Source organism: Hemicordylus capensis, chromosome 4, assembly GCF_027244095.1.
Source record: "Hemicordylus capensis ecotype Gifberg chromosome 4, rHemCap1.1.pri, whole genome shotgun sequence".
NCBI classification, from domain to species: Eukaryota; Metazoa; Chordata; class Lepidosauria; order Squamata; family Cordylidae; genus Hemicordylus; species Hemicordylus capensis.
Genome location: NC_069660.1, coordinates 163,175,560 through 163,202,219, shown reverse-complemented (window position 1 = coordinate 163,202,219; position 26,660 = coordinate 163,175,560). Strand labels below are relative to the sequence as shown.

The 26,660-nt window shown below is 42.0% G+C and overlaps 1 protein-coding gene across 1 annotated transcript; it reads left to right on the top strand.

Moving 5' to 3' along the window:
- Positions 1-15,466: 15,466 nt before the first annotated feature.
- LOC128325311 (14 kDa phosphohistidine phosphatase-like) lies at positions 15,467-24,102 on the top strand. Its single transcript, XM_053250963.1, has 3 exons — positions 15,467-15,753; positions 21,740-21,864; positions 23,884-24,102. The coding sequence occupies exons 1-3, from the start codon at positions 15,495-15,497 to the stop codon at positions 23,974-23,976; spliced, it is 477 nt and encodes a 158-aa protein (XP_053106938.1). The 5' UTR covers positions 15,467-15,494; the 3' UTR covers positions 23,977-24,102.
- Positions 24,103-26,660: the final 2,558 nt, after the last annotated feature.

Here is a 26,660-nt window from a genome sequence, read left to right as displayed (position 1 = left end):
GTCGTCTATATCATCTGTATTTGTTCAGTTGCAGGGCTGCTCAACTTGGGCCCTCCAGCTGTTTTTTGGACTACAATTCCCATATTTCCCGGCCATAGTGGCTAATATCCAGGGATTATGAGAGTTGAAGCCCCGGCTCAGACAATTTGCCGGTGGAGGCCATCAAGAATAACATGGATTGGTGGCTGCCGGTATTAGCCTCTTTGTTTACAGCTATTGACCTGACGACCTCGCCCCCTAGTGAATGGGGATTGGTGATTGTAATTCCTATATACAAGAGAGGCCAAAGACATTTGCCATCTAATTATTGCCCTATTAGCCTTCTTAATGCTATTGGCAAAATGTATGCACTTCACCTACTCAACAAATTTCAGGACTGGATGGACAAAGAGCAGGTGCTGGCTGATGAGCAGGCAGGCTTTAGGGCCAATCATTCTACTATTGAGCATGCTTTAGTCTTACAACATCTAGCAGAGAAATATTCTAATTTATCCCGTTCCACTCTTTTTGCTGCCTTTGTGGATTTTAAATCGGCATTTGATTCCATATCCAGAGACAAATTATGGGAAAGGTTGTTTAACTCTATTGATCGACGTTTGCTACTTCTAATTTATAAACTTCATAAGAATTCATGTCTGAAGGTCCGATGCAGTTCAACTGGAATCCTCACTAAGGAAATCCCTACCTTTCGAGGAGTGAGGCAAGGTTGTATACTTGCTCCAGCTCTTTTCAAGTATTATATTAACCCCATTGTGGATATTATTACTAATCCATCTTTTCATCCACCTAAATTGGCCAATAGACAGGTTAATATTCTGCTTTATGCAGATGATGCAGTGATTTTATCTCAGACTCCTGTTGGTCTTCGTAGAGCGCTTTGCTCTTTGGCTACTTTTTGCCATGAATATGCTCTAGAAATCAGTTATAGCAAGACCAAAATTTTGGCCTTTGCTAAATACCCGAAGACCTTGAACTGGTCTTTGGCTGGACATAAATTAGATCAGATTAAGACCTTTAAATATCTAGGGGTTGTTTTCCAGGCTTCTACGAAACGCCAAGCACATCTGCAATATGTTACTCAAAATGCACGTAAATCGGCATTGGCCATCCAATCATATTTCCATCAAGATGGGGCTCAATTTGTACCAGCCGCCCTTAAGCTATTTATAACTAAAGCCTGCTCTCAGTTGCTCTATGGGTCACAGTTGGGCCTGTATACTAACCGTATACCTCTAGAGGTAGTTCAGACAAAGTTTTTGAGATCTATTTTACAGATCCCTAGATGTGCTCCCAATGTAATATTGAGGGTTGAAACTGGTATGCCTAAGATGGAAGCCCGGATGTGGTTTTCCATTTTGAGCTTCTGGTTAAGATTGTCTTTCTTCTCTACAGGCCTTGCTCACCTAATTTTTATTGATAAATTTAACTCTAGTTGGAAGCGGTCAATATCTCGCCAAATAAGTTTATATGGCTTTAGTCCGGATGGTATATTAGAAATGGGTTTTTCTCGTGCAAGACTGATATTAAAGCAGTGGATCTATGACATGGAAATGCAGACTGATCGATCTTTAATCTCTAAAGAAGTTTTCCTGGGACTACAAATGTATAATACTAAACCTGCGAATTACGTGGACAAGATTATCATGACTAAGTACTGCAGGATGTTCACACTGGCCAGATTTAATGTGTTACCTTCAGCTGAACTAGAAGGTAAATTTAAAGGGATACCAAAAGAGCAGAGACTATGCCCTTGTGGCTCTAGAGAACAGGAGTCTAGCTTTCATATTTTACTCCGCTGTCTCTTCTATAGGGACTTTCTATCTTGTTATATTTCCTCATTACTGGCTGACTTCCCAGGACATACAGATGTATTCTACGTCAACTATCTGCTCTCAGATCAGAAGGAGGAAGTAACAACTAAAGTTGCTAAGTTCTGTGAGGCAGCTAAGAATGCTAGACAACAGATGGTAAACCAGATTATGCAAACTGGAAACTGCTGATTAGGATAAGTTTATGTCTCTGTTTATATCATGTATATATTATTATAATATCATGTGTATTATTATGTATGCTTTAAATTTTGGTCTATGACTGTAAATAAACATGACTGACTGAATGAGAGTTGAAGGCCAACATCTGCAGGAGGGCCAAAGTTGAGCAACCCTGAGGGCATTCAGATTAAGACCTAAGATAGTCAAACACCTGCACTTGCTACTGTAACAAACAGTAATCAGTTACCTTCACTGATCTGGAAGTTTCTCTGATCCACAAATCATCTTAATACACAATTTGCAAGCACTTGTTTTTACTGAAATTATAGTTGAAAGTTTTATTTTCACACCCCATTTCCACTATCCTCTTATATGTCAGTGGGGGCAGAATGTTTAGAACAGACCAGCCTGAACCCCTTGTTTCTCTCCTCTCACAGTACCTCCATTATGTCCATTATTGGGCTCCCAGCTGCAGGAATGCAACAATCAGTAAGTATCATTTGATTTGGCATTACTGGAGGCTTTACACACAGGGCTTCTGCCCCAAATCTCCTTCAGAAGAGAGTGTGTTGTGAACTACACCGGGTTTGCACTCTGTATATGCTCAGAGGGAAAGAGCCAAAGTCACATCATACATAAACTGAATTGGTTCTTGGAAATGGTGACCATGTAGGATCTGAGCATGCAAACAGAGACAGAGGAAAACACACTCAGAAAGTTCAATGGGCTTTATTATAGAAAGTTGCTCATCAAGATAAAATTCAAACAGATCATCCAAATTAAACATGTTTCCAATTCAAAGTGTAGCGCAGTGTTCCCGACTATCCAATATGTTGGCATGCCTGTGCAGTCAGTAATTACAGCTGCCTAGCAAATCCTAATAAAAACATTTTAGAGTGAAACAGAGAGAGAAGAAAGAAGGGAGGGCTTAAGAAAGGGGATGGCAGTGATTAGTAAGGAGGAGGGAACAGGCTGAGTTGTTGAATAGGCATCTCACCAGTCATGGAGAAGGTGTCATAGGATTGTTCATTGCTAGGCTTGGGAACAATGTAGGCTTCAAGCAGTTAAGCAGGCTGGTGGTAGAGCAAGGCAGAGAGAGAGAGCACCATAGTCTTGACTTCTCATTACACAGCAGAAGTCACAGACAGTCCCTTGTCTATGTCCAATTCCTGCTTTAGCCCCGCGGCTTGAGCAGCTAACTCTGGGGATTGCTCTTGAGCAAAGATCTGCTGGTTAGGCAATGCTTGCTGATTTGCCATGTCCAGAGACCCCTTTTTATAGAAGCTGGATCCTATAGATCTGCACTAGGAGTTCTTTCAAGATAGCAATTTCCATCATGGATCTCAAAAGTGTCAGTCACTCTTTTAATAAAACTTCCCTCTCATGACAAAACTTTTTCTTTGTTAGACTTCAGTTCAGAGTGGTATCTTCTGCATACTGTCTTTTTGTTGTCAGGAAGCAATTTGTTCCTCTGTTTGTTTTCCAAACATCTGCATTTCTTAAGTTGTTGGTCTGTCTTTGCCTAAAAGGCAGGCTCCTAGCGCCTCTTGCTCCAAAGAGTGCTGAAAAGTCAAAAGGGGTTGTTTAAGAAGGAAGAAGCTAAGCTATATGTTTGAGACAGCAATTAAATTACTTCTTGTGTACATCTACCTAGTGTATAATTATAAAAAAAGAATGTTCAAAGTAACAGCAAAAGGGAACATGTTTGAGGCTAGTTGATCAATGCATTTGACTAAGGCAAAACAATATAGGTGACATCAACATGGTAAGCATTCTGTCAGAGGAAGTAAAGGATTAGTTTCCAGCTTTTCTCCTAGGAGTTAACCATTCCACTCCATTGAACTCCTGTTGCAAGTTCAGTGATTCTTTACAACAGGGAATCTCTCAATGGAGTTGCTGGTAAAGACAGACAGGCCTCAGCCTGGCCTGCTGGGCTGAGTTCTGGTCAAATATGATGGCCGGGGCCATAACAGGTGTGTGCTTTCACATACCAGCCAAACTTACCTCAAAGTCCCTTCAAGATTTTTGGACCCACTCCACACACAAACTTTGTGATGTGAATTCTAGCTTATCTTGACGTATGTCCGGGCCTTTAATATGCTGGTTTTAAGCTACTTTTAAGGCCGGAGCAAATGGGAGAGGCACTGACCTACAATCATTAGCATGATAAGAGGCATGCTGTCTTCAGAAATGCAGATTTGTCTCTGCAGGAGCTCTCCCTCTGCAGGGGCCCCATTGGCTAGAAGGAAAACACGGCGCATGCCAGGTGGACTTGTTTCAAAACAAAACCAAGAGCAGAAGGGAGGATCTGCTTCCCTCAATGCCACGAGTGTACCTCGAAGTGGCTTTGCTCAATGTTTACCCCGAAGCCTGAAGCCAAGTGAGAATAACTCCCATGTGCCTTAGAGAAAAAAGAATCAGGATGGGTCAGGAACAGAGGTGCTCTTACTCCTGGACTAGGGCCTCCACAGCCCCTGGGGGCCCCCAAATCCTCTTTAGTCTGTCCCGGATGGTGTGGTCATCAGGTGGAGCATGATGATGCTTAATTTGTAAGGGAGGGGAGGGGCCTCCAAAGGCCTTTAGGTCCAGGCTCCAAAATTACCTAGGTGCACCTCTGCTCAGGAAGGACCATACACTTATAACAGCGGCCTGAAGGTTTTATTCGTTTGTTTCATTGATTGTTTGTTTATTACATTTCTATACTGCCCTATCCAAAGGCAGCACTGAAAAGGCTGAAAGCTGATATAGATAGATAAGCATATTAGTAATGCACCAGCTTCCTGGCTCGGAGGAGTTCCAGGAACTGGCATAATGGGAGTGGTTTGGAAAAGACTCAAGGTCAGTCAGACATGTTCCTTTTACAAGAATTAAAAACACCACCTTGAGTCATGCATGAGAATCACTGTCCAGTGCAAGGAACCCAAGAAAGGAAGGACATGCCTGCCTATTGTTCTTTGGAGTACTTGAATAGAGGAAAGTAGCACTACTGCTAGCTTCAAGCTAATCTGTCTTTGGGACACTAATCTGTCTTTGGGACACTCCTCGAAGGCATGAAATCTCTATAAGAGATGCCCCTTTGCCTTCCAGCGCGTGTGCATCTGTCAACCTGCAGGTGTGGATGCTACAGTGTATTGAACAGTGTCCCCATCAGTCATATCCTAGAAAAGGGAGGAGGGTATTAGACCAAATCCAAGTAAAGCAGAAGCAACAAAATAACTAATGGCATCATCCCCTTCAAAATAACTTGGAAATTAGATAAGGGATGGTGATTTCTCTCAAGTATCATCCCAAGACTGGCAGATATCAAGCACTTTCTACAAGATTTAGCAGGGGAAAGCGGGGGAAAGAATGGCATTGGGATAGCAATCAGGGCAACACAACCCAAAATATGAAGGATGCCATTAACCTAGAAATAGAACTAAAACACTATGATAGCAAGTCACTACAAGTAGTCGGCTCACAAGCTACTGTGGGGGAACCATCTTGCTTCAGAAAGGAGGTCTGTTTACATATGCTTTGAGAGCAATGATGTCAACTATGCAATGATGTCAACCCCTGCTAACTTGGCAAAGAGGCACCTTTTAATGTGGTGATTCTCTTTATTTAGCAGACGGAGAGTAAATGGCCCTATTCACCCTCAGCACAGTACCTCCAGTGACTGCTGCTGGTGTCTGACTTATGTTTCTTTTAGATTGTGAGCCTTTTGGGGACAGGGATCCATCTTATTTATGTATTATTTCTCTGTGTAAACCGCTCTGAGCCATTTTTGGAAGGGCGGTATAGAAATATAACAACTACTACTACTAAGCAAAACTATGCCCAGATAGAGAAGATGACATTTCCCCTTCTAGCAGTGTTTTCTAAAAGTGAAGGGAATCATTCAAAAGTAGTTGAGAGCGAGAGTTAAAATAGTCATATCTCTCCATGACACTTGGAAGTTACTTAAAACCAAAAAGAAAAAGAAAGAAAGAAATGAAGCAAATGTAATTTTACAAAAATGCAAGTGGAAAATAAATTGAAGAGAATATTGCTAAAAATATTAAGGCCAACAGCAAACACTTCCCTAAATACTCCAGAAGTAGGAAACCAATCAAGGAAGTGGCTGGACCATCAGATAACAAAGGAGCACTAAGGAAGTTAGAAGCTAAAATGAATATTGGTGGTTTTTCACTGCAAAAAACAGACCGAAAATTGCGGGGGGGGGGGAGAAAATACAAAATACAAAACAGAGCAATATGAAAGACTATTAAAATTAATTAAAATCAGATTTTTAAAAACTAAAATGTAAAAGGCCTGAGTGATTTTTATTTAAAGTTATTATTTCCTGCTTTATGGCCCCAAAAGGCCCTTGACGTGGAATACAAAGATTATCACAATAAATATCGCATAAAGGCTAAATCAAGGTAAGAGATCATGTAAGAGTTCACATGGTGCCAGGATTATCCATGGTGCCTTATTATCCTTGGTGCTGCCACTTGGCATCAGCTCCCACCGTGGACAAAGAGCGGGGTTGTGCAGGTGGAATTTCATCAGCTCATGATGGCGACAGATCTTCCTTCCCTGGAAGTGGGAAGTGAAGGCCTCTGCAGCAAGGCAACAGGTGGAATTTGTAATACATGTAATAAATAAACAATAAATAAATTGACAAGACAACATAAATGTGGGGGTGAGTGATGGGTGGGTTTCAAACCAGGGACTCTGGCAGCAGGGCTCAAGCACCTTAGGCAAGATTGGGGTAGTAACTTGCCTAGGGAGCAAGAGGTTTCTTGTTCGAATCCCCGCTGGTATGTTTCCCAGACTATGGGAAACACTTATATTGGGTAGCAGCGATATAGAAAGATGCTGCAAGGCATCATCTCATACTATTCAGGAGATGGCAATGGAAAACCCTCCTGTATTCTACTAAAGAAAACCACAGGGCTCTGTAGTTGCCAAGAGTCGACTCTGACTTGATGGCACAAATTTACCTTTACCTGGGACAAAAATAGGGGCCCTTACCCCCCCCCCCCCCGCCACCTTCTTCAGAGAGGTATGAGGGAGAAAGCAAAAAGCAAGCTGTCACTCATCTGGCAGGTCCCCCTCTCTTAGGGACCCAGGGACATTTGTTCCCGCCCCCTTGTTCAACTGTAGCTATGCCCCTGCTTCTGATCCTCTTCTACTTAAACTGGCACCTGACCCAGCCAGTCTCAATCACATGTTCGCATTTGCTGCCTGTGCCCCCTTTAACCTGTCTGTCTGTCTGTTCTGCAATCGGATCCTTGTAGCAGCAGCCTGGCCTGGAGCCAAGCCATGGCCTGACGCTGCAGGCTGATCTGTGTTACCTAGAAGCACCACTTAGGCAGCATTTACTAACTGACGTAGCATCTGATCAAGTGATCTGGAGAGCCAATGCAAGTCCACCTGGCCCTACAAAGCCTCAGCCCTGGGATCTAGCCGACAATTTGAGCATCTTGCTTCCTAGTGAAAAGATTCTGCCGATTTGAGCACCTGCTCCCCACCCTCCCTGACATTTGCTTCTAAATTTGGAACTTGCTTGCCTGTTTGGCCTATGCTACTGGGAAGCTGACCTTTGCCTGTCATAGATCTCATACCGATTAACCCTACTTAGCTGATGGCTTGCTCCCACCTGACCTTTGCAGCCTGATCCTGTTATCACTTGGAATTTGTTGTATTCTATCCAGTAATCTATTGTATTTTGTTGTTTGGATATTTGTCCCAGTGGAGATCCTGTAGAGCAGGGTTTCTCAACGTGTGGGTCCCCAGATGTAATTGGACTTCAACTCCCATAATTCCCAGCCAAAGGCCACTGGAGCTGGGGATTATGGGAGTTGAAGTCCAATAACATGTGGGGACCCACACGTTGAGAAACCCTGCTGTAGAGAGTGTGGAGGAGGAGTCAGAAAGAAAAGAGAGGAGAAAGGGAGGAGAAAAATTGAGTCATTTTGGAATAAAGCTGTTAAACATAAGATTGCTCTGAGTTTATGAGGGAAGCAGCTATGAAACAGGATGCTCACCTGCAATGAACCCTGTAGTGTTATATCTATGATGGCCTATACACATTTATGTAAGTCATCCCTTGATGTTCCAGTCATCAGCTGTAAATGTGTGAGCCAGACCTGTGATGTGAAAGGAAAACACCCATTATTCTGGGCTACCTCAGTGTGGAAGCATGGAGGCTGAGCTGTGAGCAAATACAATACAGTATATGAAACTGTAGCATAATGCTGAAGGTAAGGTAGGTGCCTTAATTTAAATTTCTCATGTTTTTTTGACAGATGAACAAATTTGTAACCATGTTAATTTCTCTTTAAAATCATGAATACCATTAAATATTTGGGTTCCCAATTCCCATTCCAGTTCAAGTTCATCTACAGTTTTTAATTCTCAAGTTCAGTTCCAGTTTAGACACTGGCTGACATCTTCCACAGTGCTATGAGGGCAGTAGAAGAGCTCTGCCCTTGCAGAGTGGCATGAGCCTAGATTCAGTGAAGTCTTGATCTGCAGCCCATTCTCCCCTTCCTCCAAAAGCCTTTTTGTTGCCTGGAATACATTCCTGAGGACTGTGTACAGGAGGTAAGTGTCTGGCTACTACTATGGATATTTATGTACAGGAGGACCTCAATATTCGTGGGGGTTCCATTCCAAAGTACAACTGTGTATATGGAATTGGGGATAAGGTTCCTGGTTTGGGAAAATCATTGCCGAAACATCAATTTTCATTGCGGGGGGATGGGACACAGTGGAAAATTGCCTACCATACTTAGCTGTTCCCCCTGAGTTGTGCTGTGCCCTGGAATACCCCCAAATTGGCCACAAATTGCTGTTTTTTTTCTTTTTTCTTTTTTAACAGAGCCATTTTGAAGCTCCGAAACACAAAATGGTGGCCAGAAATGACCTCCATGGTCATTTCTAGCAACCCCGACCCACAAATACATGAGGTTGACATGTTTTCCCTCCCCCCACCCCACCTCATGTATGCTGAGGGCAGGTGTCTATTACCCGGCCATGGATACTCGAATCTGCAGATAACGAATCCGCGGATATCAAGGTGCTTTTCAACAAAGTTCTCAAAACAGTTTACATAGAAGAAAAATAATAAATAGAAATGGTTCCCTGTTCCAAAGGGGCTCATAATCTAAAAAGCAACACAAGGCAACAGGCACTGGAGTGATGCTGTATGTTGTGTTCTATCCAGTATCTTTTATGTTTTGTTGTTTAGAAATTTGTCCCAGGGGGGATCCTGTAGAGTTTGTGTGTTCGGGTTGGGAGTGGAGTGGGAAAGGAAAAGGAGGAGAAAATGGAGTTGTTTCTGAATAAACTCTTAGTTAAACCAAGTTAAGACTACTTCATGAGGGAAGCCGCTATAAAACACTGTGCTGGGGTTGGATAGGGGCAGTTGTTCTTCCCCGCTAAGTATAAGAGAATCACCACTTTAAAAGGTGCAGAGAACGTTTGCCAGGAGTCCTGCTTCAAGGCCCCCTGGCAGCTAACCAAGAGAACACTTCCCACATGCCTTCCCAGATGTCACTGAAGCCCAGCAAAGCCCCATGTTTCTCTAAAGGGCTCCACAGCACTGGAGAGTGGATAAGTATTGTGGAGAGGTGACCAGCAGGGACAGTTGCTTCCATGCAGTGCCAGTACAAAAGTATTCAGAGCTGAATATTTTCACAGGCTTATCACCCAGCATCCTGAAGACACGGCATACTGCTCAAACAGAAAGAGAGATTGAGAGCATTTAAGATTCAGGCCCAGGAGAAATCTTTTATATAGATGGAGTCATTGCTCTGAGTCATCACTCTGATCCCCCAATGAAAGCAGCATAATGTCAATTTCAGAGGGTGGTCTAAAAGTTGTACAATATACTGTTCTCATTGCACAACATTTCATGCATTTACGGTAATTTATCGAGTTGCATAACTGCATAACAAAAAACAATACAAAACAAAAAACCATGGCCATTGAATCCTTTATTCAGTTTGCAGTCTGGCTGGGTCAAGAATTGGACGGGCTAACTCAATGAAGACAATGGATGACATCCCGACGAATGTTTTGCAGGATGAAAAGCATTTTGCATGTGCAACACGGGAGGAGAAATTTTCACTGCTCTCTCCTTCCTTCTGCAGCCCACTGTGACTCCTGAAAATATGTCCCTGAGGAATGTGGGGCCTTCAGAGACATATTTTCAGGAGTCATAATGGGCTGCAGTGGGAAAGAGAGATTGGCAAAAATCATCCCTCCCCTGTTGAGCGCATGGAACATTTTTGGCATGCACAATGTTAGTCTAGATGTCAGGCAATAAAAGTGGCACTAGCAAAGCCTTGGGGGACCAGGGCTGTAAACTGTAACACAGCAAACAATGGTGGAATTGCTGTATTTCCTTGTGATGCTTACTATATATTCACATGTCTAAAATGTCTTTAATGACTCCCAAGACAGAATGATGACCCTGGATCCATTGTCTGAATCCCAGCTCTTAAATGTTATTGCTGAATATTACAAGGGCACCAGCAATAAGAGAGTTATGCTTTTGATTTATGTATGACAAGAAGTGTGAAGGCTGTTTGATCATGGTTATCCAGAAACCGTTACCTCTAAGGGGGTCAGATGAGAGTGTCTTATTAAAAACCCACATAAGCATAGTTATTTACTGCTGAACTAATGAAGTTAGTTTATTGAGAAAAGTTCATAGAGATATAAATATCAATGCAGCAGGTGAAGCTTTTAGATAGGCTTTCCCTATTGACATAGTGAAAGTGGGGCAGCCTGGTTGTCTCTAGAACTCTCAAAGCATCAGGTGGACAAACACAAAAACATGTGACTGGGCATCAGTCTATCAATGAATGAATGAATCTTTATTACAGTCAATGACCCGTAACAGAACAGAGCAATACAACTCGTTTGACAGAATACCAAAAAGGGGATGGGGGAAAAATATTTTTTAACCAAATCATTCTAATACCATTTACAAAATTTAGCCACATTAAGTGTTATATGTTCACTACAGTCTGCTAACACAAAAGAAACATATCCATCCTCAGTTCTACCAGGGATATTCAATAAAAGAGGGGAAATCAGTTCAGAATGAATATCCTTATAAAATGAACAATATAGTAAAACATGTGCCACCGTTTCTACACCTTGGCCACAAGGACAAATCCGATTGTTACTGGGAGTTTTCTTATACCTGCCCTCTACTACAGCTGATGGTAGTGCATTAATTTGTGCAAGGGAGAAGGCTCTTCTCTGAGACTTGGTAACTAAATTAAATAAATATTTGATTTATTTTGGAGAATTTGGGTTTTGGAGAATTTGTGGAGCTACCTAAGAAATTACCTACAGAAATCTGTGCAAGATCACTCTGTTTTTCAACATCTGCTATACCCTGCTTAATAAACCTCTTAGCATTATCAGGACCCAAAGATCCTAACAGCTGCGCTGAGAGACCATACTTGCCTAGGATATCATGTATGCAATTTTCCCAAGTAGATTTGAAACTGTCTTCCAGCACAAGGGAACATCAGTCTATTATTCTATCCAACAGATCAAAAAGTCTATCAATGGTCCCTGTATCAGGAGTAAAATTATTATGCTCTGTGGAGTAAAGTAAAGTGTGCTGTCAAGTCGATTTTGACTCCTGGCGCCCACAGAGCCCTGTGGTTTTCTTTTGGTAGAATACAGGAGGTATGAGATGATGCCTTTCAGCATCTTCCTATATCACTACTGCCTGATGTAGGTGTTTCGAACCAGCAACCTTCTGCTTGTTAGTCAAGCATTTCCTATCTGCGCCACTTAAGGTGACTGCTCTGTGGAGTAGCTCTTTCTATACACCTGATACAGCGACCATTGATGCACTTTTTGATCTGGTGGATAAAATGAAGTTACTACTAACAGCTTGTACTTTGGAGCAATGTCACTGAAGAAAGCCTCATTTAGGCTGAAACGTGCCTGGCAATTCATCAAGACAACAGTTATTTTGGAATTCTGAGTTCTTCAGTTCCTCAACTTACAAGGGGAATGCACCATTAGATTTTATCTGGTATGGCCTTGGTACCAGGATATCTGAGTATGTCCTAGGCATGGACTAATTATTGGTGGAACTGTGGAGTATACATATTCCTACTTTTTGTTTTGTTTTACCATTTTAGTTCTTCCAGATGCCTGACCCATGGCTATGACATCACTCCATTGTTCCTTGTTGGATACAGAGCTACAGAAACAGCCTGAACCAAAAGTTGAAGTTTGCACACTTCTGCTCGTGTCTATGATTTGGAGTGGTTCAAAATTTATTCTGGTTTTGAACCACTCAAAATTGAGGACATTTCCCCTCTTTCTCAGGTTTAAACAGAATTGGGTGCAAAGCAGTCAATTCCTTATTCATAACAAGTGGATTGGCATAGGGGCCTCACATTTGAATGTGCCTTGAGTAAAGAAAACTTTGGGGTGGACACAATGCTATGGCATCTAAGAGGACAGGCTCTTGGTGGCAGAAGTCTGTGATTTGAGTTGGCTCAAGGTTTGGTTAAATAATGGCAATAAAGTAAATATTTCCTCCAGTGTTTATGTTTATGTTCATGGGCATTTTTAATTGTATTATTACATGTCTATCTCATTGTTCCTCCAAGGAGCCCAGAGCAGTGTACCTTGTTATGTTTATCCTCACAACCACCCTGTGAGGTAGCTTAGGCTTAGAGGGAAGTGACTGGTTCAGATTCAGAATCACCCAGTGAATTTCATGGTTGAATGGGGATTTGAACTTGGGTCTCCCCAGTCCTAGTCACCACTCACTGCTACACCACACTAGCTGACATAGTAGGATTCTTAATGTTGTGATGACAAACTGATGATTTTTCTTCCCCAGTAACTGATCCAGAGATTCCAGCATAAGTTTTGTGTATTCACAAAATGCAATCCTAAACATTTAGTTAATAAGTCCTATTGAACAGGACTTAACTTCTTACACAAAAGACACACAATGCCCAGGTCTGCAGCACAAATCAGTGCTCTTTTATTACACACCCTTTAAAAATGTGCTGTTCTTATAGTATGTGCTTGGTCCATAGTTTGTCCCATGAAAGACTGTGAGGTAGAATTCATAGCCAGTGTGGTGTAGTGGTTAGAGTGCTGGACTAGGACCGGGGAGACCCAAGTTCAAATCCCCATTCAGCCATGAAACTAGCTGGGTGACTCTGGACCAGTCACTTCTCTCTCAGCCTAACCTACAGTACTTCACAGGGTTGTTGTGAGGAGAAACTCAAGTATGTAGTACACCGCTCTGGGCTCCTTGGAGGAAGAGTGGGATATAAATGTAAAAATAAATAAAGAAATTTCAGTGGCATTTCAAATAAGTTCCCAGCAGACCATGCCAAATCTTTACCTGTCTTTCTTTTTTTGTTTTACATGAATGGTGTTTACTGTTTATGCAACATGATGGTGCAAAACCTTCAGTGATGAAAAGTATGCACAAACCTCCAGTTATTTGTGATTAATGCTGGAATTAAACTGAGAAGACCCAAGTTTGAATCTCATGAAACTCACTGAATGGGAATAATCAACAAACTAAATGAAATGTTTCAAATATGTTTGATCAGGGATTCTAAGTCGTATATATTAAACCATGTTGATGAACTCCCTAAAGAGATACAAATACTATGACCATATCTGCTAACACCAGCAAGATTCACTTTTGCTGCCCATTGGAAGAATCTCAGAGAACCAACAGTATTGGACAGGGTGCTTAAAAGCTGGTAATTGATCAGGTTTATCAAATTGACAGCATATTTGCAAGTCAGTCCTAATGCTGTCGTTGAATGTAGAAAATGAAAATTGATGTTAAAAAAAGTAGCAATATTGCTGGAGATAAAGGTAAGTGACGAGGAGTATGGAGTCTTTTAATTTGAGTTGCATAGATTAGGTGGAGGGCTTTTTTATCTTAAATAATCTGGGATTGTATCTATGCCTGACCATATTGGTGCCTGCTTTATATTTATATTTATGCCTATTTACACGAATGTCCATATTTACGTTTATGCATATATTTCTGTCAATATTTGTAAAAAAATATACTTTATATAATTTGTTTATACTTATATTGATATCAATTTATATTATATCAATGTGTATATCTAATAAATAAATAAATAAATTAATTAGTATACTGCCCACTACCGAAGTCTCTAGGCAGTATACAGCATAAAACAAACCAAGAAGGTAACAGTTAAAACATATAAAAATGGTACTAGATTAAAATATTCATAAAACACCAACGCTTGGCTGAAGAGATGTGTATCCAGTTGTTTCCTAAAAGCCAACAGGGATGGAACAGCTCTAATTTCAGCAGGAAGTGCATTCATCCTGGATATTTATAATGTTCCTAGTAAATATCCTGGACATTTATAGTTTGTTTTTTCTTATCTTTTCCCAGCTAAGTTATAGATTCTGTAGTGATAATTAGTTGGGGTTTTCAGGAATTTTTCTTTTTGAGCTGTGTATGGCAGTTGATTGATTTATAGATTTTTAAGGTCTTAACAAAAGAATGTAATTTATAGCTTGTTGAAGTGATGAATGTATTTAATTTTGACTTAAATTGTGTGATACACAAACACACAAAATCTCTGACTGACCTTGGGTCGGCCTCACAGAGCTATTGTTAAGATTATAGTTCTAGACAATCAGTGTGTTGTCATACAGAATGTTGGATTTACACCAGAGAGATCCAGGTTCAAATCCCCACTCATCCTTAAATCTACTAGGTGGCCTTAGGCCAGTAAAAAACTCCCTTGCCCACACACAGCTCATAGGGTTATTGTGAAAATAAAATTGGGCGGGGGTGTGTGTGGGCGTGGGAGGGACTACCATGCACACTAGGCTGATTTCCTTGAAGAAACGGGGAGCGGGTTAAAAATGTTAAAAAAAAATTAAATTGTATACGTTTATTAAAGACGTAATAATAAAATATAATATAAAATTGGTAGAATAAAGGAAATCTTCATTTTGGGGCTTTAAACTCTATTTTTTCATTTTTGTATTGTAACACTTATTGAGAGCGAGGGAGACAACCAGAGGAAGAGGCAGCTTGCAAAGAAATAATGCATAAATTAAAATAGGTACGACCCAGCCAATGCTAAGTATTTCAAGTTCATTGATCTCGGTGGAGAGATTCAAGCACGTCCTCATACCTCTCCCACTGAAACTAACCACGGATATTAACTGGCTGGATCGAGCCTTACGCATTCACACACTTCTACCTAATCATATTCTACGCACTACGCAGCATGAATTTCTAAGCAAAAATCTCCAGCTGTCATGTCACGTTATATATTTTGCGGGAGACTAACGCAAATTTCTGCTTGGTTTAAGGATCCCCCCCGTCGCAGTACGATAACCCAATTAGCGACTCTCTGCAAGGCAAGAGCCAATGAGAACCTTCGTATTGGTTGTTTATTGGGGCGGGCCATGAACGCGCCATTCTTATTTGGGAGGCGTGGGGGGGGAGGGGACGAGAAGATGGGCTTGTTGCGATTGGTCTCGTCCCTCGCTCTGCGCGCGGGCCTGACAGACGCCCCTCGTGCCCCTCCTTGGCTTTGGTCTTTCTTTTCTCCCCAGAGAGGTTTGGTCATGGCGGAGGCAGCAAAGCCGCTGAGTTTAGTGCCAGAGGCGGAGATAGATCCTGACGGCACCTTCAAATACATTCTCTTGCGAGTGCAGGGTAGCGGTGACGAATACCGAGATATCGTGAGAGGCACCTCGGCCGCCGAGTTCCACAGTGAGTGGGACTGTTGTCGGCTGGTGGCCGAGTCGGTCGGCCCCATAGGCATGCAAACGTGTGCATAAACTCTGGGTGGGTGGGTGGGTATAGCGCATATAAGAGTTTGCTTTAGTTCTGGCTCACCTACGGGAGAGGAGCACGTAAGGAACACAACCTGCTTCGGATTGTAGACAATATGCATGTGTGTATATGTGACTAAGCCCTGCTAACTGGATTAAGAGAGGCACCTTATAAAAGATCCTGTATTTAGGGGGAGATAAGCAGCTGTCTCGAATTCAGTTCAGCATAATGATATTCCCATTGGCTGTTGCTGTGTGTGAAATAGATTATGAGCTAGAGATCGATTATCTCTTTAGTACAGGGAACTGCCTTCTCATTCCTTTTCCTATACACCACTCTGACAACTTCTTGTTGAAAAGTGGTATATAAATATGCCTTTAAGTATGTATAGGTATATTTGGGGCTCAGTTACTCACTTTGAATAATAAAATTAGGGTACTTTTATAGCATCTAGAAAGGACACCACAATTATGAAAAACTTCTAAACAGGGATATTGTATGTCTTTATCCTTTAAATAGAGGAAAGTAAGGAAACCTAATTCTTAACTTGCTTCCACACAGAGCTGGACTTTTGTATACTTAGGCCAAGATATCTTATTTGAAAAGTCTGAAAATGGATCTTACAAGTGCCTCATGTGTTAAAATGGAAGATATGGTACCCCAAAACAATGAAGCTGTTTCCATGCTAGCTGGAAAGCTGAACATGGCTACACAATGTAGCCTTAGGGACCATGGTTACTAACACCTGAAAGTGGGATATTTATCTATCAAAGTTCCCACTTTGATAGATAATGAAATTTAACTTTCCCCCCCCTTGCATTTTAAAATTTTATTGGCTTTTACAATAGCTTTACAATCCAACTACATTCATTTATTTAATTAAGTAAATATTGACTTCCCGCTTACCTGTCTGCGCGGTTCACATTAACTATACATATAAACCATTGCTATAATAATAATTCAAACATTCATATTCCATATTGCTACTTGATTTTATCCAACCCAACCTGCTGTTATTACTATATTTCAAACCCTGCTGAAAGGCCCATATTAGAAAAATAGTTCTTTAAGTAAAGTAAAAATGGTTCCCAATCTTCTTTGAAACATTCCAAATTTTCATCCCTTATAAGTGCTTTAAGTTTTGCCATCTCAGCATATTCCAAAATTGTTATCAACTAGTCTTCTTTTGAGGGGATTTTATTGTCTTTCCATTTCTGTGCATATACTATTCTAGCCGCCGTGCTTGCATACATTAAAAATGTTAAATTTCTTCTGGAGAACTCTCCTTGAGTTATTCCCAGCAGGAAGAATTCTGGCCTCCTAGGAAATGTCATTTAAAATTTTTTCTTAAGCTAATTATATATCATATCCCAAAAAGCCTTTGCCTTCCCGCATGACCACCACATATGAAAAAAAAGTTCCTTCACATTGTCCACATTTCCAACATTTGTTTGAAACATTTTTATAAATTAACTAGTAATTTTAAGTCCGTTAAAATAAGGGGTGCTAGTAGGGTGCCCGGGCCGCTAGAAGAGTTGTGTAGAAATGTTTGCATGTTCACATCAGTGGGATGATACTTAACATACTTAACATTCTCAATCCCCTGTTCCCACTTCCTTCGGATTTTAGCTTGCAGGCTCCTCGGGGCAGAGGGTTGCCAGTCTTCTTCTACCTGTCCAGCGCCATGCGCATTCCCAGGAGAGCAGCACCCGGATTCACTGCAGCCATCCACCGTGCACACAGCTCGTGCGCTGCCGATCTGTTCCTGGACAGGGAACGGGCCACCTCAAGCACAGGGCGGGCGCCAGAGTTGCGAGGAGCCTGTTGCAAGCAAAGGCCGGCTGCTCTGCTTTTTCTCCCTGCCTCCTCCCTCAGGCCCGCCGTGTTTGGAAGCCTCTGGGCGGCAAGGCGCGAGTGTTGCGCGTCTTGGAGAGGAGGGTGCCACCGCCGCCCACCCCCTAGCGGGGAAGGGGGCCAGCCCATCTCCCCGCCCACCCCCCAGCGGGGCTGGGCTTGCCTGCCTGCTGGTTTCCGGAGGGGGAGAGGGAGAGCCAGCCAGCACACTTGGAGAGGCGAAGGCGGACCCCGGCTCTGCTCCGCCCAGCCGGGCTCCTGGTTTTCCTGGGGGCTGCTGTGCCGAGGCTTGTCCCGGCCGCCGGGGCTTGATCGAGCCCGTCTCCCGGCCGGGCCCTCCGCCTCCTCTGGCCGAGGCTGCGGGTCCGCCGCAGCCTCAGCCGCACCACATCCGCACCGCATCCTCCGCTGCCACCTCGGCTGGCTTCCCCCGCCCTCCTCCCCCAGACCCGCCGCCGCCTCTCCTCTCCCCGCGGCCGGGCCGCCTGCCCCCGCTGTCTTTCCCTTCCCTGCTCTTTTCGGCGGGCGGGCCAGACCCGCCGCCACCGGCTCTCCTCTCTCCGCGGCCAGGCTGGACCCGCCGCTGCCGCCTCTGGGCTGGTCCCTTCTCCTGGGCCGCCCGGTCCTGTCCCTGCAGCCTCTCTGCCTTCCGGGTCGGGTCCGGTCCCGTCGCCGCTCCCTTTCCCTTCTCTGCGGCTGGGACGGACCCGCTGTTGCCGCCATTTTGAATCCGCCGCTGCCGCCTTTCCTGCAGTTGGGCCGGACCCGCCCTGTCTTTTCTCCCCTTTCTTTTCTCCCTGCCGCTGCTGTCTTTTCTCCCCGCCGCCGCTGCCTCGTATGTTCCAGTGGCAGGGCTGGTCCCGCCACTGCCCTCCCTGTAGTCCGTTCTTGGCCCACCACTCTCCTCATCATGGCCGCCTGGTGCCTGCGGCCGTATCTTCCTTGGACGTTCTGGGCATGCGCTCCGTGCATGCCCAGAACAGCCGAGGAAGACACGGGCGCAGAGACACGGGCGCACACACAGGCTCTTTATTATAGAGGATGCTAATTTTTTCGGTGTCAAATACCACCTATACATCATCTTATAGTAATTTTCTTTTAAAGTATAACATGCAGTGAACTTTAAATCAGTTTTCCATAATTTTTCCCAAGCAGCCATATCTATATTAGGACCCACATCTTGAGCCCATTTTATCATAGTCATTTTAACCACTTCATCTCTTGTCTCCTCCAAAAGCAACAACTTATACATCTGAGACTAATTTTTCATCATTTTCTCCTTCTCGAATCTCGACATTTGATCCTCAAATCCAACTTTAAGATCCTTCTTATAAATTTCATTTAGCTGATGGTACTGAAACCAGTTACTAACTAGATTTTGTACTTTGTTTAGGTTTTTTAATTTACAGCCCTTCTCTTGAAAACATAACAAATCCCTATAGGTACCCCATTCAAATTCCATATTTGTCTCTTTATGTGACAAAGCTTCAATTGGGGATACCCATAATGGAATTTTACATTCTAGCCATTTTTTATATTTTACCCACACTCCCATTAGACTCCTTCTTATATAGTGATTAAGAAAGTCTTTATGCACTTTGCTTTTATCATACCACAGATATGAATGCCAGCCAAACCTATCAAATCCTTCCAGATCAAGTATTCTGGGATTTCTTAATGTTATCCATTCCTTTAACCACGTCAAACAAACAGCATCGAAATACAACCTTAAATCAGGCAGGGTAAGACCACCTCTTTCTTTAGCATCTGTTAAATTTTTAAATTTAATTTTTGGTCTTTTCCCTTGCCAAACAAATTTAGTTATGTCCTTTTGCCATTGCTTGAAACAGGTTAACATATTAATTATAGGAATAGTATGAAAAAGAAACAACATTTTAGGTAAAACATTCAGACAAACAGTTAACTCCTTTTGATTCAGTGATCTGTTTACTATTCTACATCCAAGTCTGCTTTGTCTCAGTTGAATGGTAGGTAAGCTTTTAACCACCTTAACTTGTTTGTGAAGAAACACTGAAGGAGATCAATATTTTTTCTCAGGTTGCAATATTTAAGTACATATGCCAGGTAGGGGTGTGTGTAGAAAATCACGTAAAGCAGTGGTTTGCAGGCTGTAGAAGGGAAATCTGGGGCGCCTTGAAAAATTAGCAAGAACTTTTCATTGAGAATATATGGCAGACAGGATTGTCTGAAAGACAGTTTGATCATTATTCCATAATCCTCTTCCACAGTGTGCAATTTCAGGAGAGTCCACTTAGAACTACTGAATGTTTGCCCATCTAGAATGTGTCCCAGAATCTTCTATAATACATAGTTTCAATGGCAAAAATGCAGGTATTTTTCAGAAAATGAATCCATATGGGAAGGGTTTCCATGAGGCAGAAAGTCTGAAAATCACTGGCCTAAAGAGACATTCCTCCTCCGTGGGAAGCAGTATGTATTTAAACCTAAATCATTTTTTTAGCTGCACAAGATATTATATATAACAGCAGTTGGCACCCCATTTAAAAATATTTCTCTGCTTATACTTGCACATACTTGAGGAACTCTGCCCTGTTCATAAAAGAGTTAGGAACATAGGAAACTGCCATATACTGAGTCAGACCATTGGTCTATCTAGCTCAGTATTGTCTTCACAGACTGGCAGCGGCTTCTCCAAGGTTGTAGGCAGGAGTCTCTCACAGCCCTATCTTGGAGAAGCCAGAGAGGGAACTTGAAACCTTCTGCTCTTCCCAGAGCGGCTTCATCCCCTGAGGGGAATATCTTGCAGTGCTCACACATCAAGTCTCCCATTCATATGCAACGAGGGCAGACCCTGCTTAGCTATGGGGACAAGTCATGCTTGCTACCACAAGACCAGCTCTCCTCTCCCAAATTGTTGCTTCTGTTTTCTCCACATAGGAAACTGCCATATACTGAGTCAGACCATTGGTCTATCTAGCTTAGTATTGTCTTCACAGACTGGCAGCAGCTTCTCCAAGGTTGCAGGCAGGAATCTCTCTCAGCCCTATCTTGGAGAAGCCAGGGAGGGAACTTAGCTATGCTATGGGGACAAGTCATGCTTGCTACCACAAGACCAGCTCTCCTCTATAAATAAATAAATCTTGTCCTATCTTGGAGATGCCAGAGAGGGGATTTGAAACCTTCTGCTCTTCCCAGAGCAAATCCATCCTGAGGGGAATATCTTATAGTGCTCACACTTCTAGACTCCCATTCAAATGCAACCAGAGCAGACCTTGCTAAGCTAAGGGGACGAGTCATGCTTCCTACCACAAGACCAAGATATACATCTCTTAAGTGATATAGGATGACCCTTGAAAATGGTTTGATAAGTGAAAGATGCTGCTTGACTTTCCTATAAGAGTCAGTTGTTAAAAACGGATACTAGGATTGTTTGATTTATATATTGCCTTTCTTCCAAAAATTGGAACTTAAGGTGGTGTACAATAAAAGTAGAAACAACCAGTTAAAACCAACAATGCGCATACAAGACCAAATGTCTAAGGCCAGAAATATTTCACATTAAAATGCTAAGCAAAGAGTCTTAACTTGTCACACTTGCAATCCTATTCATCTTTGTAACAGTCCTGTGAGGTAGATCACAATAGTCCCCATTTCACATAAAGACGTGTGTGTGTGTGTGTGTGTGTGTGTGAGAGAGAGAGAGAGAGAGAGAGAGTGTGTGTGTGTGTGGGGTGGGGAGAGAGGGAGACACTGGCTGGCTTATTGTTACTCGGTGAATCTCGGTGAATATACAGAATAAACCCAGCATTTCTCTGGTTTTATGTTTCTTGAGTATTAGCATGCCACAAGATGGTAATATTACTTCATGATAATATTTGATTTCTTCCAGACCTGAAAGGCCCAGTGCAAATGATATATGGATGCTGAAGTTCAAGTGAAGCAGAATTAATCATTTGCCCCCTTTTTCAGATATTCTGGCTTTCAGAGCTTTGCTTTGCTTTTTAACCCACATACACAATCCCCCATTGTACTTTCTTTTTAGAAAGTATTCAGAGTATTCTACTTAATAACTATTTTTGTTTTGTAGATCACATATTTGAAAAAGTAAATCCTGAAATAGAAAAGCTGGGCTTTGTATGCAAGTGTCTTGGAGGTGGAAAAATCGAGCATAATAGCAAAGACAAGAAAATGCGTGTGTTTGGTCTTTCTACAGTAAGTGCTATCTACTGCTAATGCTTAAATATGATTTAATTTTCATGTAGAAATACATTACTAGCTCGTAAGTATAATTCAAAGAAATATGATTTTTTGCAAGAAGGCACAGTTATGAAGTGAGCTTCTGTGTTCATGTTTCTATGTATTAGATATATAGAGAGAGGGAGAGAAAACACGTTCACTTAGTATATAAACATATTAGCCATTGCACAGTGCACTAAGAATGACCATTGCTCTTGTACATGCAGAGCAAATAAAAATAGTCTTTTAAAGCTTTCTAAATAAAATGTGAATCCTTCAGAATGATTCTCCATTAAAATATCATTTTATAATCAGTGATAACGGTTAATGGCAAGTAACATTAATCTAAAAGATTAATAGAAACAAACCATGCAGAAGGACCATAAGATCATTCCCAGGGATATGTGGTGAAATTTCTTTGTGTAGAAAATTTCCAAAACAGAAAAATCTTCCTCAAATGTATTTTTGTGTGGAAAAGTCACATCTAACACTTACTGCAGGTAAAAGGAAATCTAGATCTTATGATGAGATAGCTGAAAATGAAGTAAGCACACAGCAATGTGTGTCATTTTTCTTATTCTCTGGAGGTTGTGGTCAAAAACTGTGAGTTGAAGGAATACTACTTGCCTTTGGCTTATTTTGATGTATGGTTATAATGCCTAAACTGAAAAAGAGATATGTATGACATCACAATGTATCCATCGAAGGAAGAAAGACACTTGGCAACATCATGCCATACGTTTTTGAAACGATATTTAAATCACATATTTGTATTTTTGGGTTTTTGTTCTCCAAGTATTTAGTTCAACTGATTGGCTACTTGAAAAACATTCAGCTATTTGTACAACATGTAAAAATAACTGTGTATTTTTTTTTTTTTTAGTAAGTGTTACTAAATATAGATGTCAAATAATGTGCCAGGTCTGATGATGATCTGTTTAGGATGCTGGGAAATTCTGCATACTAAAATGTTCAGTGGGGGGAAACACTTTAGGAAAAAATTGCACAGAAAACATTTCCAAGACACCTACATCACTGATAATGACAGGTTGAGCTATGATTTGCTAGAGGGAATAGCCAAGATTATATTGCAAGTCTATATTGTGTATTAAAGGTGGTTAAGAAGAGGTCCAGCCGTATTCCATCATAAATAGCCATAAAATAACAATCTTTCCCATCCCAACTCCCCTGTGTTTCATCCAAAGGAATTCCTTGTCCCCATGCCCTTCTACCGGATGCTTACACACTTGGTAAGGGACAAAAGTCCTCTAATCTCCAATTTTTCTGTGTAGCAATACAGGGGCGTAGGTAGGGGAGAGGGAGCCCATGTTCACCCCTCTCTCCGGCGGCCCCTTGGAGTGAGGGAACAATGAAGAACATAGGGAGGAGTGTAGCCGGGGCCCCCCCGGTTCTTTGAACGCATCCATTCAATTATAGTACACCCCTGTAGCAACAGGCAATGCCAACAGCCCCAGAGCCTATATGATGCCATTTACGGGGACTGTCAGCAGCCTTATTTCTGGCAATTCAAATACATATATATGGTACCACCATACTGCCTTGAGAATGGAGGGCAACTGCTATCCTAGGAGCTCCAACAATATTACTGTACTGGAACTGAGGGCAGCTAGGGCACAATGTCAGAGGCATTAGATCAAAATGTCTGTGTCAATTTATAAAAGCTCACTGATACTTTAGGAATCACTGTAATCCACTTCCTTTTCTCGCCAATGAAACTGGATATAGAGATTTCATACCCCCGTCTCTTCATTCTTTTTTCCCATGTGTTCCTTACTACTGTTGTAGGAAGAAAGAGTCTTGTCCTTTTGCCAGACATGAAGAGTAATCGGGCCTAACTGATCTAAATTATGTGGTTCCCTTAACTACTCATTAAATAAATGGGGGTTGGTAATCACTAGCAAAAAACCTCTTGCATATAGGCTCTTTCTTTGGGAATAATTATTATAGGCAGTATTTATTTTCTTGTTCTTACAGGGATATGGTAAAGCTGATCATTCAGTGACTGTGGAAATACTAAAGAGAAGATATAAGGATTATGAAATTAGTTGGTCTGATGACAAGAAGTGAATCACTATCACTATGCAATCTAAAATATGAGTTTGCACTTCTTTTCAGCATTATGTGACTTAATTCTAAGACATCAGAAAAGTCAATCGTATTTCGCTTATGCTGAATAAAGAGTTTGAATGTAAATCTGTGTGTGTGTGTATGAGTCAAAGGATAAGCTTTAAAGGGACTTCTGATTTTGTCTAACTTGCTTATAACAACTCAGATCTTGTGTAGGGCATTTTCTGCCCACATACCGGTAGCAGCACCCAAAATATCTGTTGAAAACAATTGAGGACACTGAATTACCCTAATCTGCTATTGTTTGGGGTAATGGAATAGCTGATTCAGTATTTAGCCTTCTATGAATGGAGGGTATCATGGAGCAGGTTGCTCCTCCCAATCACTCCAAAAAGGAGGCCTATAAATAGGTTGTGCTAGACCAGGCCTGCTCAACTTAAGCCCCACAGCTGTTTTTGAACTACAACTCCCATAATCACCAGCCACAGTGGCCAATTGCCAGGGTTTATGGGAATTGTAGGCCAACATTGCAGGAGGGCCGAAGGTGAGCAGCCCTGGCCTAGTTGTTTTCTGTGGGAAGAAGTCCCTCCTAATTCTGGGGTGTCTCTTTTTACATTCAGGGTTTCAGTTGAGCTCTGTCAGTCACAGAGCAGAAGCTGGCTTTTCCTTTCTTCATTTCTTCTGTGATAGCTAGAAGGTAGTCAGTGGAAGAACTCTGCCTTCCTGCACTGCCCTCACATGCAATCACAACAGGCAGTAGAGTCATCAGTGATCATGCATACTTGCTGAACAGGGAGCAAGAGCTAAACTACACCCTCTAGTTTTTAGGAGAGCAGATGGAGGATCGTGGCTACGATTACCACATGGAGGGGAACATTTCCTGGGCACGCAGACTCCACCTGCTACAGTGACTCAGATGCTCAAATGGCAACAACGAAGTCAACCCCTAAGAGGAGTTGTGCAGGGTGGCCATCTTAGATCAATGCCTTACTGCTGCAACCCAAGCACATGATTTCAAGAGGCCTTGATAGTAGCAGTAAGTGCATAACCCTCCAAATCTCTTACAGCTTTCACTCTCTCCCACCCCATCTGATTGCCCATCATAGATGGACATTCACTTCCTCTAAGATAGGGCTGCACAACTTTGGCCTTCCAGCTGTTCTTGAACTACTACAACTAACATCATGCCCCAGCCACAGTGATCAGTAGTCAATATATAAATAGGGGGAAATATCACCTCAAGCAGTAATCTTGATTCATCCTCCCAACCCATCTATCTTTGCCATTTTGAGAAGGGATGGTTCCAACCTGTAAACCTGTTTCCTTCCATCACATCAGGAAAAGAGTGTGAGGCTCTTCTGTTGGCTCTGAGAGCAAGTTTCTGGATTCTTGCTCTCTTAAAGCAATCTATCGTGGGAAAATGACTTGCTATAGGTCAAAGTTTGAAGCACCCCTATTGCAGCACGGCAATTTCTCTTGGCCAAACACCCTCAAACAGGGCTGGCCCTCTCATTAGGTTCCCTGTGAATCCAACCAAAGGAGTGTGGTTCATTCCCCTCCACCTGACACTTCCAGGGCCAATCTGCAGTATCCCCCCACCCCAACAAGAATGAGTGGAAGCCATTGGGGGATGAACCACAAATCTCTCATCCACCCAGTCTGTGGTGGGGACAACTTACCATACTTCATCTTCATTGTACTTGTGACTGATTCTTCAGCAGTTAGATATTTTGAGAAACAAGCTTGGCAGTGTATTCATGTGTTACTATATGTTAGGATATTTTATATTTTTTAACTGAAATACACTAAAAATATTTAACTGAAAGACAAAAACACAGTTTCAGTTTTTCTTTTCCACACACACTCACACACTAGGGATAAATCACTTGAAAAAAGTTAGTTACAACTTTGAAACTATCCATTTGCCTCCTATTGTCTTGGTATCCATTCATTATGTGACATTGTTCCATATTTTTAGAAATGGGATTTAAAAAACAAAGTTAGCAGTGGAAATCTTTCACCCCACATCACTGAAGTATAAACATGAGGAAAAGTGTTAAATTAACAGTGATATTGAGCATTGCATGATGTTTTATCCTAGAGTCGATGATGGCTTTATACTTCAGGGAAGGGACAAATGGTCCTGCAGCTATCTTTTTGCATTGTGTGTGAGAGTGGGAGTACTTCAGAAAAAAGTGCTCTGAATTTTATTTAACATATTTATATACTGCTCAAAACTCACGTCTCTGGGTGCTTTACAGTAGAAGAGCAAAAATTAAAACAATTTAAACCATGTTAAAATATGAATCTAATTAAAAGCCTTGGTGAAGAAATGTGTCTTTACTGCCTTTTAAAAAGTTATCAGATATGGGGAGGCTCTTATTTCAACAGGGAGCACATTCTGAAGCCTCGAGGCAACAGTGGAGAAGTAATAACTTTATTGTGACCATAGGTCATGACATAGAAGGAAAAATATAACATACCAAGGATTTATATCAGGAAAGGTAAAATGTGCCGTCAAGTCGATTTCGACTCCTGGTGCCCACAGAGCCCTGTGGTTTTCTTTGGTAGAATACAGGAGGGGTTTAGCATAGCCTCCTGCACAGTATGAGATGATGCCTTTCAGCATCTTCCTATATTGCTGCTCTGCCCGATATAGTACCAGCTGGGATTTGAACCAGCAA

Coding starts and splice junctions, on each gene's coding strand:
- LOC128325311 (XM_053250963.1), top strand. CDS start 15,495: ATGGGCTTGTTGCGATTGGTCTCGTCCCTCGCTCTGCGCGCGGGCCTG. Junction 15,754..21,739: donor CTCGGCCGCCGAGTTCCACA/GTGAGTGGGACT, acceptor TTTGTTTTGTAG/ATCACATATTTGAAAAAGTA. Junction 21,865..23,883: donor GTGTGTTTGGTCTTTCTACA/GTAAGTGCTATC, acceptor TTGTTCTTACAG/GGATATGGTAAAGCTGATCA.